This window comes from Callospermophilus lateralis, unplaced genomic scaffold, assembly GCF_048772815.1.
Source record: "Callospermophilus lateralis isolate mCalLat2 unplaced genomic scaffold, mCalLat2.hap1 Scaffold_221, whole genome shotgun sequence".
Taxonomy (NCBI): Eukaryota; Metazoa; Chordata; class Mammalia; order Rodentia; family Sciuridae; genus Callospermophilus; species Callospermophilus lateralis.
The window spans coordinates 246,976-262,272 of NW_027513138.1; the positions used below are offsets into that span (position 1 = coordinate 246,976).

At 55.3% G+C, this 15,297-nt stretch overlaps 1 protein-coding gene across 1 annotated transcript; it reads right to left on the reverse strand.

The window, feature by feature from the left end:
* Positions 1-1,601: 1,601 nt before the first annotated feature.
* LOC143407409 (protein Wnt-10a) lies at positions 1,602-13,433 on the reverse strand. Its single transcript, XM_076866590.2, has 4 exons — positions 13,321-13,433; positions 12,093-12,355; positions 4,444-4,823; positions 1,602-2,099 (listed from the first exon to the last, which is right to left on the reverse strand). Exons 1-4 carry the CDS (start codon positions 13,431-13,433, stop codon positions 1,602-1,604), a joined length of 1,254 nt encoding a protein of 417 aa, XP_076722705.2.
* Positions 13,434-15,297: the final 1,864 nt, after the last annotated feature.

The following is a 15,297-nucleotide window of genomic DNA, read 5'->3' on the forward strand; positions in this document are numbered from 1 at the left end:
ACCCTGTACCAAACTGCCAGATCAGCAGGTCCTGATGGGGGCATGACCTACTAAGAGGGATTATTGACCTGCCAAGGGGCACCCTGAGCTGGGGCTCTGAGGGCACCAAGGCCCAGGAAAGATGGTCCCCCAGATCCTTATTGACATACCCTGCCTCTCCTCCTGCGCACTCAGGAGCCCAGAGATCCAGACAATGAGTCTGCAGCCCTCCCCCACCACCCTCTTCCCAGCCGCACCTCCTGGCCCCACCTGCTCCCCCGGGCGCTGGGCTGGGTTGAGCTGGGTCTTGCCCAGGATTATTCCTCTCAGAGTGCCTCCTGTCTCTGCCGACGGTTGCTGCTGGGCACAGCCACTCGCCCTGGCTTGTGGCAGAGGGCTCAGGCACAAAGTGGGCGGTTAGAACTCTGGCACAAAAGACCCTGCCTGGATCCAGTCCCTTTCCTACATATACACTGCCTCCATCCCATCCAGGTCTCATCTCTGGTTTGGAAATGGCCTTCTAGCTGTCAGCTTGTCCCCCAGTTCTGCATAGAACAATCCATGTAGGAACCAGACCATGACACCCCCTGCTTAAGACTCTCTGCAGGTTCCCATTCCTCATAAATAAAATTCCAACTCCTTAACTAGGCCTAGAAAGACACATGATGTGACCTTTGCCCACCCTCTGAGCGCCTCTCTTGCCCATCAGTCCCTTGATTTCTTCACTCTAATTGCAGTGGACTCTTTGCTATTCCTCCAATAAGCAGAGGTCTTTTCCTCTTGGAACTTTTTCATTCCCCAGGCCTCTGCCTGGAAAGCCTTTCCCCTCAACCTCCATGAGGCCCTCTTTTCTACCTCACAGATCTCAGCATGAGTACCATGACTTCTGAGGCCTTCCCTGACCCCTGGTTTTATCAGAAGGGGTCCCCCTCTCCACATCCCTGTACACCCAGCACATAGCATTGTCTGAAATGACCTTGTTTGTGTGTTTCCTGGTTTATTGCGCATCTCCCTCAAGAAGAATGTAAACTCCTTTAGGGCAGGTGCTGTGTCTCTCTCTTATGCACACCTGTATCCCGGAACTCCCTCCCCATAGAGAGTGCCACAAAGAGAGTGCAAAATAAATATCTGTTAAATGAATGATGAGGGAAATGGTAAGGGGCAGAGGCCAGTGGGTGAGGATGACTGGGGCCTTTATATAGAATTACTTCAGCTCAGTCATGTCCAGTTCTTCTTTTTAATCTTCCTCCCCCTGCCCATCAGCTTCTATCCATTCCCTCCCACTCCAGGGGAAGGGGAGAAAGGATGGGCACAGACAGGCCTGAGGGGCTGGGCTGCCTGCTTGTGTGTCCTAAGGTATGGGGCAGTCTCCAGCCCAACTGAGCTGTGTGAGCTTAGGACAGGAAGGAGGGAGGCAAATCAATCCTAAAGCCCACAGAATTGAGCAGAGGGGTTGATTTGGAAGCCCTGGACTGTCCCTTGATTGCAGAACTGGGAGTCCGTCTGAGATCCTGTGGTCCAGTCTCTCCCAGGAAGCCAAGGTGCTCTGGGCCAAATCGCAAGCGCAGAGGCCAGGCTCCAGGAGGGGAGCCTTTCTTGGAGCCCAGGGAAACCTGTGCCGCTCACTTGCAAACGCTAACCCACTCGGTGATGCGGCACTCTTCGCACACCACGAAACAGCACCAGTGGAACCGGCAGTGGCAGCGCTCACTGCGAGTCTGGCGCAGGATGTTGTGGCCGCGGCCGCAGCACATGCTGCCGCAGCCATCCGGGCCCGCGCTGCTCTTGTTGCACAGGCGGCCCACGGTGCCTGCCGAGTCCAGGCGCGGCTCGCGCTCGCAGAAGTCGGGCGATTTCTCGAAGTAGACCAGGTCGGCGGGGCTGGCTCGCCGGCGCGGCACAGGAGTGCCCGGGGCGGGCGAGGGTGCTCCCGCGGGGCCTGGCTCCAGCTGGCCGCCGTTGCGGTTGTGCGGCCGGATGAGCGTGGCGCGGTGGAAGCGGTTGCGCAGCAGCGCCCCCACTGCTCTGAACTCGGGCATCACCTGCCAGCAGGTCTTGAGTTGGCAGCTGCCTGACGTGCGGTGGCACTTGCACTTTCGCCGCATGTTCTCCATCACCGCCTGCGGAAGAAGGCACGGTGAGGAATGACGCTGGCGGCCGGACCCCTGCCCTCCTCCCACTGCTGAGACTGGCCTTGGAAATCTCAGAGGCTTTTGAAACCAGCTCCCATTGTACAGAAGCAAAGACTGAGGCCCAAAGTAGGGGCCCTACAACTCCCGAGTTAAGCAATCAGAATTCCTCTGCCGGCTTCTCTGCTCTGCTCCCATCCACCTCCAACAGGCTAGGCCATGGGGAAATTTTGTCCTTCCTGCTCCCCACTGTTCCCCTCCTCTCCTGCCAGCCTTTCCTGCAGCTGCAGGGAGCCCTTGGGGGCAGGAGGCTTTTGCTTCCTGAGGAAGGGGATCCCAGATCTTCAGGGAAATTCCCTCTTCTTCCATTCCTGGGGTAGGGGCCAGGAGAAGGGGGGTGCTAGTCCCACTAAATGCCAGCCCCAAAGCCTCTGGCCTCACTCCAGACTGTGAGCTGGGCTGGCAGTGAGTTTGAGAAAGCCCCATTCCACTGCCACCATCCCCAGGTCTTTGGAGGATCCAAAGCAAGGGGACAGGAACCTGGGAGACCACCCCTCCCATTATGCTGACTGGGACTAATTCAGTCTTGTGCTGAGTGCCACTAGGGGTCAAAGTTCTATCTGAATACAGAAGGAACCCCAGAGAGGGCCAGGCTCTCAGTCCTGTGAAAGTGGAGAGAGGTTGCCAGGCCTCCAGGGGAGGTACTTAGAGGAACATACCTGCCCCCTGACTAACTCTTAACCAGTCTAGGATCCCCTCCCAAAGAACTCCTTGGCATTGTCCCCACAGGAAGGTGGCCCCCACTTCATCCCAAGACATATTCTCAGGCAGGGACAGCAAGGATCTGGGGTCCTATGGCTGGGCAGGAGGGCCAAAAGTGAGGGACCCTGCCCCTGGGGCCTTATAGGGCTGTGCAGCTTGCATATGGTGTCAGCAACACATGAGAACCAGCCCCATGCCTCCCCTCCCCAGGCCAACAACTCCAGAACATCTGCTTCCCACAGGCAGCAGCCATTAATTAAATAGTTTAACAAGGACGAGGAGGAGGCACTGTTGGTACAGGCTGGGATGGTATGGAAGCTTGGGGAAAGAGCCTCATGCACAGGGCAGGGTTGGGTGGGAGCTGGACAGGATCTGAGGGTGGGCGTGCCTCAGTTTACCCCACCTCTAAGTGAAGATGGGAACTGCTGGATCAGCTGGGAGTCTTTGTGGAGGAAGAAGATGAACTGGAGCAGGCTAAAAGTTAAAGGGAAAGGGAAGTGAAGTAGAGAATGCTCCCCAACAGAGTTAAGAAGAGGGCAGGAACAAGGATGGAGCAAACTGAGCAGAGTCCAGAGACGGAGTGGGGATAGAATGGCCAGGAGAGGAGTGTGCTGGGTCACCATGAGGGCCAAGGAGGCATCAGAGTGTAGACTTCACACTGAGTGTACAACATGTGCAGAATATAGAGTCCACACTGAGTGTACCATGTGTCCAGAGAGTAGACTCCACTCCACAGAACAAGCAAGCACAGGTTCAGAGCTCAACTGCCTGGGCATGGATCCTGCCTCTACCACTTTCTCACTAGTTACATCAGCTCTAGCAAAGCTTCTTTGTCCATCTGTGCCTCAGTTCCCATATCTGAACATGAGGTTCATAATAGTGTTCACATCATAGGTGGTTGTAAAGATTAAATGGGCTAATATGTAATAAGATGCTCAGGACAGGGCCTAACACACAGTAACCACTCAATAAATGTAGGCTCCTATTCCTTTTTTTCCTTCCTTCTCCTTTTTATTTTTTCATGTATTTCTTTAATTTATTTTCAGTGAATATTGGAGGGGAGAAAGGATGAAGGCAATCATAATACAGGTCCAAGGGGGCCCCTAGAAACCTCTTATCCCCTTCACTTTCCAGGAATCCCCCATTATGGACTGGGAGAGGAGGTCGGAGTCACATGGAACCATGAAACATTAGAGCTGGGGGACCTGACAATGATCTAGTCCAACCTTCTGACTCTACAGGGGAGTAGAAAGGGTGACAACCCAGGCCTAGATCCCTGAGGCCCTGACTGCCAGCTCAGTCCTGTCAGGTGATACTGGAGAAAATGGAGGAACAGACTGCTCAGCAGGGTGTGCTGATCCCAGGTAGGGGGCAGGGTCATTTCATCCCTGTATTTCCCAGGTCAAGTCCAGTGCCCGGCATAAAGTAGATCCTCAAGTCATGCTTGCTGACTGAATTAGGAGGGGGCAAAGAAAAGGTCGCTGAGCTGGTCCCAGGGAAGAAAGTTGGCCTGGGGGAGAGGTGGGATATAGGTAGAGGGATTTGGAGCAGGTCTAGGGGTCAGAGCTCTCACCTGCCTCCCAACTCGGTTGTTGTGGAGCCTCATGCGCGCGTGGATGTCTCTGTGAGGTTCCCGGGAGTCCAGAAAGTCCTTAGAGAAGCGCTCCCCGAAGCCCACGTCAGGGCTGCAGCCGCCCCACTCCCAGGAGTCCTGCAGGCCAGGGATGGCAGGGGGCAGGGCGGGGTGTTCCGGGACCCCGTGGCTCAGCCCCTTACCCCTCTGCAGCGCGTCCAGCTGCAGACGATGCAGCTTGCGACGGAAGGCCTCCTCGTCTCCGCGCCGGGATGCGTCGCAGCCGCATGCCCGCAGTTTGCCCAGGGCGCACGCATTGGACACAGCGTGCACCACCCCAGCTGCTGCGATTGCGTAGGCAAAAGCGCTCTCTCTGAAACCTGCGAGAAAACAGATTCTGATGCGGCCTCGACATCCGATCCCCCTGCCCAGCCTGCCCAGCCTTAGCATCAAACAGAGAAACTGAGTCCCAGTTTGGAGGGTCTGATATAAAGACACAGAGGAAGGGAGGGAGGGAGGGAGGGCGAGCAGAAATTATAGCAGAAGCCAGGCCTTCTCCACACAGGATTCAAGGTGAAAGGGATAGTTCTCCTTGATAACACACTTGTTACACTGCCTTTCCCTTTTCATTAACATCACCCAAGCAAGTTCAGAATTCTTGTGCTTAAATCTCTCCTGTAGGGCAGAAAATACCTGGTAAACACATTCTTTTTAAGATCAGGGATTTCATCTATTACCTTTCATGGTGATATCTGCATAAACTACCCTGCAGTTTAACCTAAAGAATACATAACCAGTGATGGAATTCCAGTCCCCAGGGATGCCAGTGGGCAGGAGGATAAGTAAGAGAAGATGGTCTCCTCCTAAAGTGACCTCCCCCAGATTGCCTGCCAGTGTGCACCCCTGGTAGACCCAGCCCAGAATCCTCCCTGATAGTCCCCATCCTTGTCCACAGGACACACAGTCACTCAAGAATGGGTACCTCCCAGCTGCTCTGCCTATGGTAGAGCACTTGCCTAGGGTACATGAAGCCCTTGGGTTCTGTCCCCACTATCAACATAAAAAAACAAAATCCTTTAGATCAGTTAAAGATGTTTGACGGATGATAGAGGCAAGTCCAGCGTCTTAACTGGCGCCTGGCATATGGTACAGGGGAAGACACCTTCTGCTAGGTGCTCGGGAGATATCAAGGCCCTTCCTGACCCATGTATTCTCAGTGGCTCAGATCCAGGCCATTTACTTGTCTGCACTGCTTTCCCTCTCAGTGTTCCAGCCTGAGCCTTCCTCTTGGAGTGCCCGTGGCAGAGGGAGACCTACTAGATCTCCTATCTGCAGGCTACTTCTTGCTTATTCTGCATCTGAGAAAGGAGAAGATGGACCAGTCTCTGGACTTCAGAGAGAGGTTAGGAGTGAGAGAAGCCAAGAACAAGAATAGCCCGGACCCAGGGAGGAAAATGCACCAGTGCTACTATGATCCCCTAAGAACCCCCAACCTGGCAGGAGGCTGATGACCTCAGCAGAGGCCAGAGATTCAAAGGAAACAAAGACCCCGTCTGGGTTCTTCTACTCTGTGCAGCCTCACAGATACTGGAGAACCAATCAGGATGGACCACTCCTCTAACTCTTACCCCCGTATCACAGAGCACTTTCCTCCTCTTTCTACCTAGACAAATGATGATGATAAGATAAGATGGTTAGTAGTTAAGAACTGATTTCTGGAGTCAGATTGCCTGGGTTCAAGCTATGTGACCTTGACCAAGTGATTTAACCTCTTCAGTTTCCTCACTTGTAAAATAGAGTTGCCTCATCCAAGAATTAAGGGAGTTATTAAATTTAAAGGCTTAAAATAGTGCCTTATTCATATTAGGTACTACATAAATATTAGCTATTATTGAGAAGGTCTTCCTACAGTCTGACTTCACTCACTTCTGCATTTTAAGGTCTTTTTTTTTTTTTTTTTTTGGTACCAGGGATTGAAACCAGAGGTGTTTAACCACTGAATCACATCCCCAGTTCTTTTTGTAAATGTAATGCTTTGAGACAGAGCCTTACTAAGTTGCTGAGGCTGCCTTAAGCTTGCAATCCTCTTGTCTTGGCTTCCTGAGCCACTGGGATTTTAGGCATGTGCCACCCTACCCAGCAGGTAACTATTCTTTGTTTCCCCCTGTTCAAGGACAGAGCCCAGCAGTTCATAACCCATTCTAAAATAAATCATTTGGGCTACTAGCAGCTCATGAAGCTCCCTCTCTATAATCTATTTCCAGCTCATGGCATCTCAGTATGTTTTTTCATAAGGAGACTAGCTATGATCAGACAGAAAGGGATGGGGACTGGGTTGGAGACTTCAAAGGGGATGCTGGGAATTGGCAGGGGAGCAGAAACTGCTTTGGGTTGGAGGGACCTGGGGAAGAAGGATGGACCAAAGTCCCTGGGAAGCACACCCTGCATTTATCCCTTGCCTTTTATCTTTGGAACTTTGAGCACTTCTCTTATTACGGAGGAGTCATTGGCCCAGTCTAGGACACATGGCAATATTCAGGCCTCCAGAGCAACTTAGAAATCACCCTCCACACACCACAGCCACCACCAAATGCACATGCACTATGCAAAATGAAAAAGCCCAAGGTCACAGGGGTTATGAAGCTGGATCCAGTTCCAGTAGTGACAACTTTCTGCTGAAGGACACTAGCTCCAAGGAAGTTTTGACGCTTAGAAAGAAACCCAGGTAACCCAGTTTCCAGTTCCTAAGACCCTGTGCACATTTGGCACTAGGAAAGAGCACAAGGCTGATTTGGGATCATGTGCAGGGTCAACCACCATCCCCCAGGCTCTGCCACATTCAAGAGCAGACCCATAGGAATCTGGAGAACTGTAACCCATAGCCCTAAAAGAACATCCCTGTCCCATGCAGTTCAAGATGCCTTCCCCCACATGGCCTCTGACAGCTGTAGAAGTGACCAAGCAGGGCCTGTATGGCCACCCTCTGCTGCAGGCATCCAAGCCTCATAGAAATCCATCCTACTTGAGTCTGCCCCCAGCTCCTGTTTAGGGCCCCAGTTTCGGTCCTGGCCCCGACTGTCTGGGGCAGACGCAGGCACTGTGCCATCTGGCCAGCTGAAGGGGGAAAGGGGTGGGGCCATGGCCAGCTGGGCTGCCCGAAGCAGAAGGGGGGGACTTGTTAAGATGCATAATTAGCCGCCCTGCCTTTGGTCTGGGACAGGGACTGCCAGCATGTAAGTAGAGTCAGCTGCTGCTACAGGCTGCAGCCAAGGCCTGGGAAGGGGCTGGATGCAGGGAGTCTTAGAGGGCAAGGGGCAGTGAGAACTAGGAGGGGTTAGAGAAGCCCGAGCCCTGAACATCCAAGTCAAAAAAGGAGGAGAGGGGAAAGGTCTGGTTTGCATCCCCTCCATGCAAATAATCTGCGCTTGCTCTTGTGCCTGGGCAGAGTGAGACAGCGATAGAGCAAGAATGAATTGAGTGCATGTGGCAACACTTAGGCATGACACTCAATGGGGCTACACATTTGCACAAACATGGGTAGGTGTGTATGTGTGTGTATGTGCGTGCACATGACATTTTAATTTCTTAGAATACACTCTCATTGGGGTTGGGATTGTGGCTCAGTGGTAAAGTACTTGCCCAGCATGTGTGAGGCACTGGGTTTGATTCTCAGCACCACACATAAATAATAAATAAAGATCCATTGACAATAAAAAACTATTTAAAAATATTTTTTTAAAAAAAAATATACTCTCTTTGCACCAACTCATCTTTGGCCACAAGTGGGAATTCACATTGGCCTTGGAGCTTGGAAGACAGTATGGTAGGAGGCTGGGTGCACACTCTAAAGTCAGCTGGCTACATGGAGTCCTGGCTGTACTGCTTGCTTATAAGCTGTGTGACTAATGACAAGTTATCCAACTTCTCTTAGTTACATTTGTAAAATAAGGCTAATAGGATTTACCTCCTGGGGACTATTTGAGGACTCTTCAGCATGGATAAAGTGCTTTGAACAATGCCCATCACATGGCAAATACTTAGTACATGCTGGCTAATTTACTGGGTGTCATTAGAATAAAAGAATAATAATAGAATTAGAATAATAGTTAATCCTGTTGTGCCTCAGTTTCCCCCATCTGAGTGCCACTGCACACATGCTCCAAGCCCTGGAGGCCTGGATGTAAAACCATGATTCCCTGAGAGGATGAATATTAAAGGTAGGTGGGAAAAGAAAGTCAGACCTTGGAGATGAAAGGTTGGACACTTACATTTCTGGTTTCCCTGGGGCTGGAGCCTGGCTAGCTGCAGGGCCTCATGCCCCCTCTATGCATCCATTCCAAATGGGTATGGGCCTTAGGGAGGGCAGTGCCCAAACTGTGTGGGAGCTCCCAGGATCTTCTCTGTGAATCTACTACATTCTCTTCCATCTAGCCTCTCCCTGACCTCCCATCCTTGCCCATCCCTGTGCCTGAGCTCAGGAGCTCCCACCTCACATTTCCTTCCTCTCCCCATCTCCTGAGTGAGGAATGCCTCATGTAACAGGTATTATACTGGGGCTGGGGATGTGGCTCAAGTGGTAGCGCGCTCGCCTGGCATGTGTGCGGCCAGGGTTCGATCCTCAGCACCACATACAGACAAAGATGTTGTCTCCGCCAAAAACTAAAAAATATTAAAAAAAATTCTCTCTGTCTCTCTCTCTCTCATCTCTCTCTTTAAAAACAAACAAACAAACAAAAAAACAACAACAATAACAAAAAACAGGTATTATACTCAGCACCCCATCCAGGCACCAGCCTGTCTGGGTCCTCAGTACAAAAAGCTGGGGGTACCAGTGCCCTCATTACTTAGATCATTGGTGCCCTTGGGTTGGGCAAAGCTGCCAACATGGGCTTGCATCCTCCATACGTGCAGCTTTTTTCTGACCCTCTCTAGCCCCCTGGAGGCCTCTATTCCTGTCCCATCTTCCCACCAGGCTGCAGCACCTCTCTTTGGCTAGGTAAAGCCTGGGTATGTTCCCAGGCTTGTTGAACCCAGATGTATCTTTTCCCCTCCCTCCTTCATCAGTCCCATCCCACCAGCACAACCCATCTCAGGGAAGATGACAGAACCACAGGACAGTAGCAGCAGTAAAGAAGACCCAAGGAACCACCTACCCCAAGCAGTCTCTGAAACTGAAACTTGTCAAAATTTAAAAAAAAAATCCACTTTAAAAGAAATCCTTTGGCAGCTTGGGTCAGAAAAGGGGTCAGCTCCCTTATATTCCACCTGGGGGAAACCGAAGTCACCTGACTCTCAATGGACCCTGAAAAGGAGACTCAGATAAGACCACCAGGGGCTGGTTGCCACCACAAGCGGCCTCCTAGGGTTCGAATTTAGCTAGTTCTGGAGGCGACAGATCAAGATGGACCAGGAAATAACCCTAGAGGAGGGTGGATCCAGATGTGAAGTGGAACAGGGGCTAGTGGAGGCCAAATGGAGGTGAGGTGGGGGAGTGGCAGTTTTCTTTCCGGAAGCTCAGATTCATTTCCTCCGGAGAGGGAGAGAGAGAAATGAGCAACGACTGAGGGAGAGATAGAAATGAGCAACGACTGTGTGCGGGGCTGGGGGGGGGGACAGGGAGGGGGGACAGTGAGGGGTCGGGGGCGGGGGTGTTGCAGAAGCGACGAAGGTAGGTCTGCACAGGCAAGAAGCCCAGCCCCTCTGGCGGGGCCCAGAAGCCACCGTCCCGCCCCCTCCCCGCGCTGGGCGCCGCCCCGCCCGGCTAGCCCCGGCAAGTCTCCCCCCTCCACTCCTAACCTCTCCCCTCACCCGTCCCCCCAGCTCACCTCCTGCTTATTAAACTGTGGGTGAACCCAGGAGCGCCTGGCCCCGCGCCAACTCAGCGCGGTTCCACCACTCCCAACTCGCCCCCAGTTTCAGAGACCCCCAGTTTCTTCATCAGGCCTCACAGGCCTGATTGGAAAGCAACCAGGACGCCTGGGTTCACTCAGTCTAGAGGGCACGGGAGGACCAGAGGGGACCCGAGGCCGGGGAGAGGGCTGAAGAGCTTGCCCTGCCTCGCCTCGCCCAAAGCGTCAGGGTGAGAACCTCAGCGCCTGGCCAAGCCCCCAGTGAGCGGAAACCCAAGCATGGGATGCGGACCCTCTCCTCCAGGGCCGAGGGTTGGGGAGTACGCGGCTGCGGGAGCGCGGGGGACCTAGCAACCGGACTGCGGGAGCGGGCATGCCGGGCGGTGAGCGCCGGCCGGGCCTGGACTGGGCCGGGAAGACACTGAGGCCCGCCACTCGGGGTCAGCGGCAGGGCCGGGCGGGGCGCGTGGTGGGAGCTGGGCCAGCTGTGGGCTGGGGGTCCCCAGCAGCCGCCCCTGGACGGTGGGAAAGGATCGGGCGCGGGACAGGAGGGAGGGCTTGCGGGGCAGGGGGGCGCCCTCTTGGAGAGCGGCGCGGCTGGGGCCGGGAGCCGTCTGCCGCGGCCCGCGGGGATTAGTTCGCGGCTGCATGCCGCCACACGTGCCGGGCTGGGCTCCGCCGGGGAGAAACAGCGCCCCGGGCGCGCGGGGGAGGGAAGAGGGAGCGCGCGGAGGGGGGGCGGGCAGCCGGGGTTGGGCTGGGGGAGGTTGGGGTGGCCCCTGACTTGGAGGCCCAGGGGACACATGCAGGAGTCCTGGTAAAAACCAAAGGTCCTAAGTTGGAGTACCTAGGGGCCTGACTCCTCCAGAAGCCCCAGGCTCCAGGTATAAGGGTACCCCTTCTCATCCACCATCAGCTAGAATTGGACAAGGCCCAAGGAACTAGGGTCACAGAGACCCCACACTGTCCTATGCAGGCTGCCGAGAGAAGAGACACATACCCAGCTAGGCAAATCCAGGAACCAGGGCCCCCATCTTGCCCCAACGACCTGATTCTGGCTCCAGATGCCAGGCCAGAGGTGAGAGGAATCAGAAATGAGTAATAAAACCACCTGCTGTCTTCAACCCAAGCTGAAGTGGTCTCTGAGCCACTCAGAAGTCAGGAGAGGACAGGGAATGGGCTGCCACTCGCCTGGGCTGTGAGGGGAACAGGGGTTGGCAGAGCTGTCAGGCTTGCTGGTCTGGAGCCACCGCGCGCACAAGTAAGCACACACCCAGAGCTCTGATTCAGAGAGGGTTTTTGGGGGTGGTGAGGATGACACAGAGGCTGGTGGTGTATCCGGCCAGCAGAGCTTCTGCATAAGTACAGACCATTGATTTACCTGCCCAGGCTCCCCGACTTGCACTATTTGGCAGAATGTCATCCTTCTTCATGCCACTGCTGAGAACCTTCTCACAGGCTCTCCATTCTAAGTGTAGTTTACTAAAGTAGAGGGTAAATTGAGGCAGGTGACAGTGCAATTTCCCAGACTTGAGGGATTTTGGTGTTAGTGACAAGGCCAGATAACCCAGGAGTCTAGTTCCCTATTATGAATGAAACCTGTCACCATTGGCCAGAGACAAATCTGTCCCATTTGTCCACCCCGTGACTTTTCTGAGGCTAGAAAGAGGCAGAAAAGTAGCATGGCTGGCAGATGTGAGGGGTCAGGGACTACCAGCTTGAGAGTGTAGATTTTGGATAGATTCTGGGATGGAGGTGCTGGATGGGACGGGAAGGGGAGCAGGGGTGAGTGGCAGCTACCTCTGCTGAAGATGGGACTCTCATAAGGGATCTTGTTTCGAGTCTCCAAGCTAGAGCAGTTCCAGCGCTGGTCCCAGAACTGGTGTTGGCACTCGTGGATGGCGATTTGGATGCCCTGGATGGCTGAGGCGGCCACGTCAGGGTGACGCACACACACCTCCATCTGCCGCCGGCTCAGGCCAGGCAATGTCAGGCAAACTGTGTTGGCGTTGAGCACAGGCTCCGGGGGAAGGTGGAGGCCCAGGATGTCGTTGGGTGCTGATCTGCAGGCATGTGGGGTGGGGTGGGTAAGCGTTTTGGGGAGACCTTAAGGACCCTATTTAATAATACACACTCTCTCCCAAAGGTCATAATCACTCTGTGCTCCAACTCCCACTTCTAAAGGCTGGGCCCCTCAGTACACTCCTAAACATTTTCCTTTCCTTGACCTCCTCACCATCATCCCTTCCAATGCAGCCCACCCAGCTGCACACCCACACAGGCAAACATGTGTAAATGCACACACATCCCCTATGCCTGGCTACGCCTGTGCACACAGTATTTTATGAGTACATCCTTAGGCACAGATGCCTGCATACACAGGGCACCCCAGAAGCCCGCTCTTAGAGCATGTTCCAGATGGTCACAATTACACAGACACACTTTCTGCACACACTGTGGTGAACATACAGACCCAGGAACTCTTACACACATGCACACTTCATCAGACATAATTACATACACACATTCACACACGTTTGTCTTAACATACCCGTGAACTCACACTCACACACACATACACTACTGCTATTTACCAGCCCAGCTTGCTAGGATCACTCTATGACACAGTCTTTTCAGCTGTAGTCACTCACTGACCCCATCTGGGATACCTCCTCCCAGCCCCCCAACTCCTACGTGGAGGGAGGAAGTTTGAATTTTCTGCTGGGGTAGGGGTGGGGGTGAGCTCCCCCAGAGTGACGCTCCAGGCTGGCACTGCTCCCCTCACATACACCTCTCCCAGCTGCCATCACTCTCTGAGCACTGCCCTGTCTCCCTGCACTGCCCATATTCTATCACCAGTCCAATCCCTTCCTAGGAGAGAGCTCACTGTCTTCACTGGGGCACCCGCACTTTCCAGTGGCCTTGTCCCTCCCTCATTCCAGGGTCCCTGCCCCAGCAAGAGCACCAGAGACCCCTGCCCCGGGGGTCCCAGCTCTCCAGGAGGGCGGAGCGTGAGGTGAGGGCTCACCTGGGCACAGCAGCAGCCAGCAGCAGTAGGAAGAACAGGAGCGCGCAGAGCGCGGGCCGCGGCTGGGGCCAGGGTCGGAGCCGCAGCCAGGGGCGAGGGTGGGCGCTGTCCATGGTGCGCGGGCCAGGCCGTGAAGGGCCGGGAGTGGGGGGCTCACAGCCCGGTGGGCCTGGCGAGCCAGGGGCGGCGGCGCATGATCAGCTGGGGTCGGGGCGTCTGCGACACGCGACACACAGCTCCGACAAGACTCGGGTCACGGCTCCGAGAGCAGACGGCGCCCGCCTCCCTGCTCCATGGGGCAGCACCCCCGGGCACCTCCCTCGGGGGTGGGTGGGGGAGCGGGCGAACCGGGCACCTCCTGGCACAGGGGTCCGGGGAATTTCCCAAGGCCCCCTTGCGACAACTCCTGGTGCCTGTCGAGAGTAAGGGGGGTCCCGGAGGTACAGCGGGTGGGGACTCGAGGCCGGGGTGCCTGGGAGCACCCCAGCGCAGCGCCGCGAGCCTGTGCTTCCGAGGTGAGCGAGGCAGGCGGCGGGGGCTGGGGGCGGCGCTGTGCCTGGCCCCACAGCCTGGAGAGTAAGTGACTGTCCCGGCTCAGGGAGCGCTGCTGCCTCCCTTTCTGCGCCCCCCCCCCCCCCCCCCGCCCCGGTGTAGTGTCTAAGGGCTCTACCCCACGTGACGTCACGACAGGGGTGGTGTGGAGGCGTGGACGAGTCCCGAGGCCACGGCGTCGGTTCAAGACTGGGCGGTGGGAGAGGGCGTGCTGAGGGCGGAGGAAGGAGAGGCGTCGGGGTCTGTGCGCCCTGCGCAGGGAGTTGCCTGTGCGCAGAGAGCGCTGGTTTGTGCGGGGTAGGTGTGTTGCCGCGAGGTGTGTGTGCCCGCAGAGACGCAGCTGCCGGGAGCGCCCCACCCCACCCCAGCACACACCTGCTGGGACGAGATGGGAGGGGCTGTCCTCTCCCGGGTTCACCCTCCCCTACTTCTGGAGGGACTTCCCGGAGCCTGCCCTGCGAGGCAGGCTGGGGTCCTGCGGAGGGGTTTGGCAGCCTTTGGCTCTTTCTCTCCTTTGCTGCCTGGCTTAAACAGGTGCCTCCGGCTCCTGGAGACACCCTTTGCCCCTTTACCAACTGAGGGTAAGCCAAGGAAAGGAGAAAATGCTTGTTTGGAAGCCTAGCACCTTGGGGGTGGCACTTGCTGGGAAAGGGGATTTTCTAAAATCTCTTAATCCAAGAAGTGGGTTTTGAGGTCCCCTTATTGTGTCATAAAAAAATGTTGAGGCTCAGAGAGGGTCATGACTTCCTTAAGGTAACACAGCATATTAGTGGAACAAGGAGAACTGAATTCAGTTCTCCTGACTCCCAGCACAGCAGCTGTGGCCCTTACACTGAGTGTTGCTTGCCTGTGCCTACTGATGCTCTGAGTGTGCCCTGGCCCTGTCCACACATGGTCCTCTGGGACCACTTTTTTTCCTCAGGGCTCTGGCTGAACACCAGGCCCCTCCTCATATGGGGCAAGTGTGTTTGGCCCAGGCAAGGGCCTGAAAACCAGAGAGCTCGGGGAAGAGGCTGTGGTTTCTGTTTCTGGTTCTCATCTGGGCCCTGATACTTCCTACTCCTGCTGTGGCCTCCACATCTTCCTCTGTAAAGTGGGCACAAGCTTCCCACTCTACACATACACACCCCTTCCACCCAGTGCCCCCTCTTTCTGGAGAGAGCCCCTCCTGGCTTAGGAACAGAACCGCTGGAGCCTCTGGGCTCAGAGACAAAAGGGGCCCATTCCTGGAATTGCCCATCCTTGGGGAATTGGAAGAGAGAGGAGGGGTGTTCCTGTCCCCACACTGTCAGGTGGTGGGGGTGGCTGAAGGCACACACTCCCTCCCCGCCCCCCAATCTCTGCCGGCAGCCACTGCAGCTGTCAGGAATTAAGGGCTTGAGGCTGCTGGGGGTGGGGGTGGGGCAATGGGGGAGCAGTCTGGCT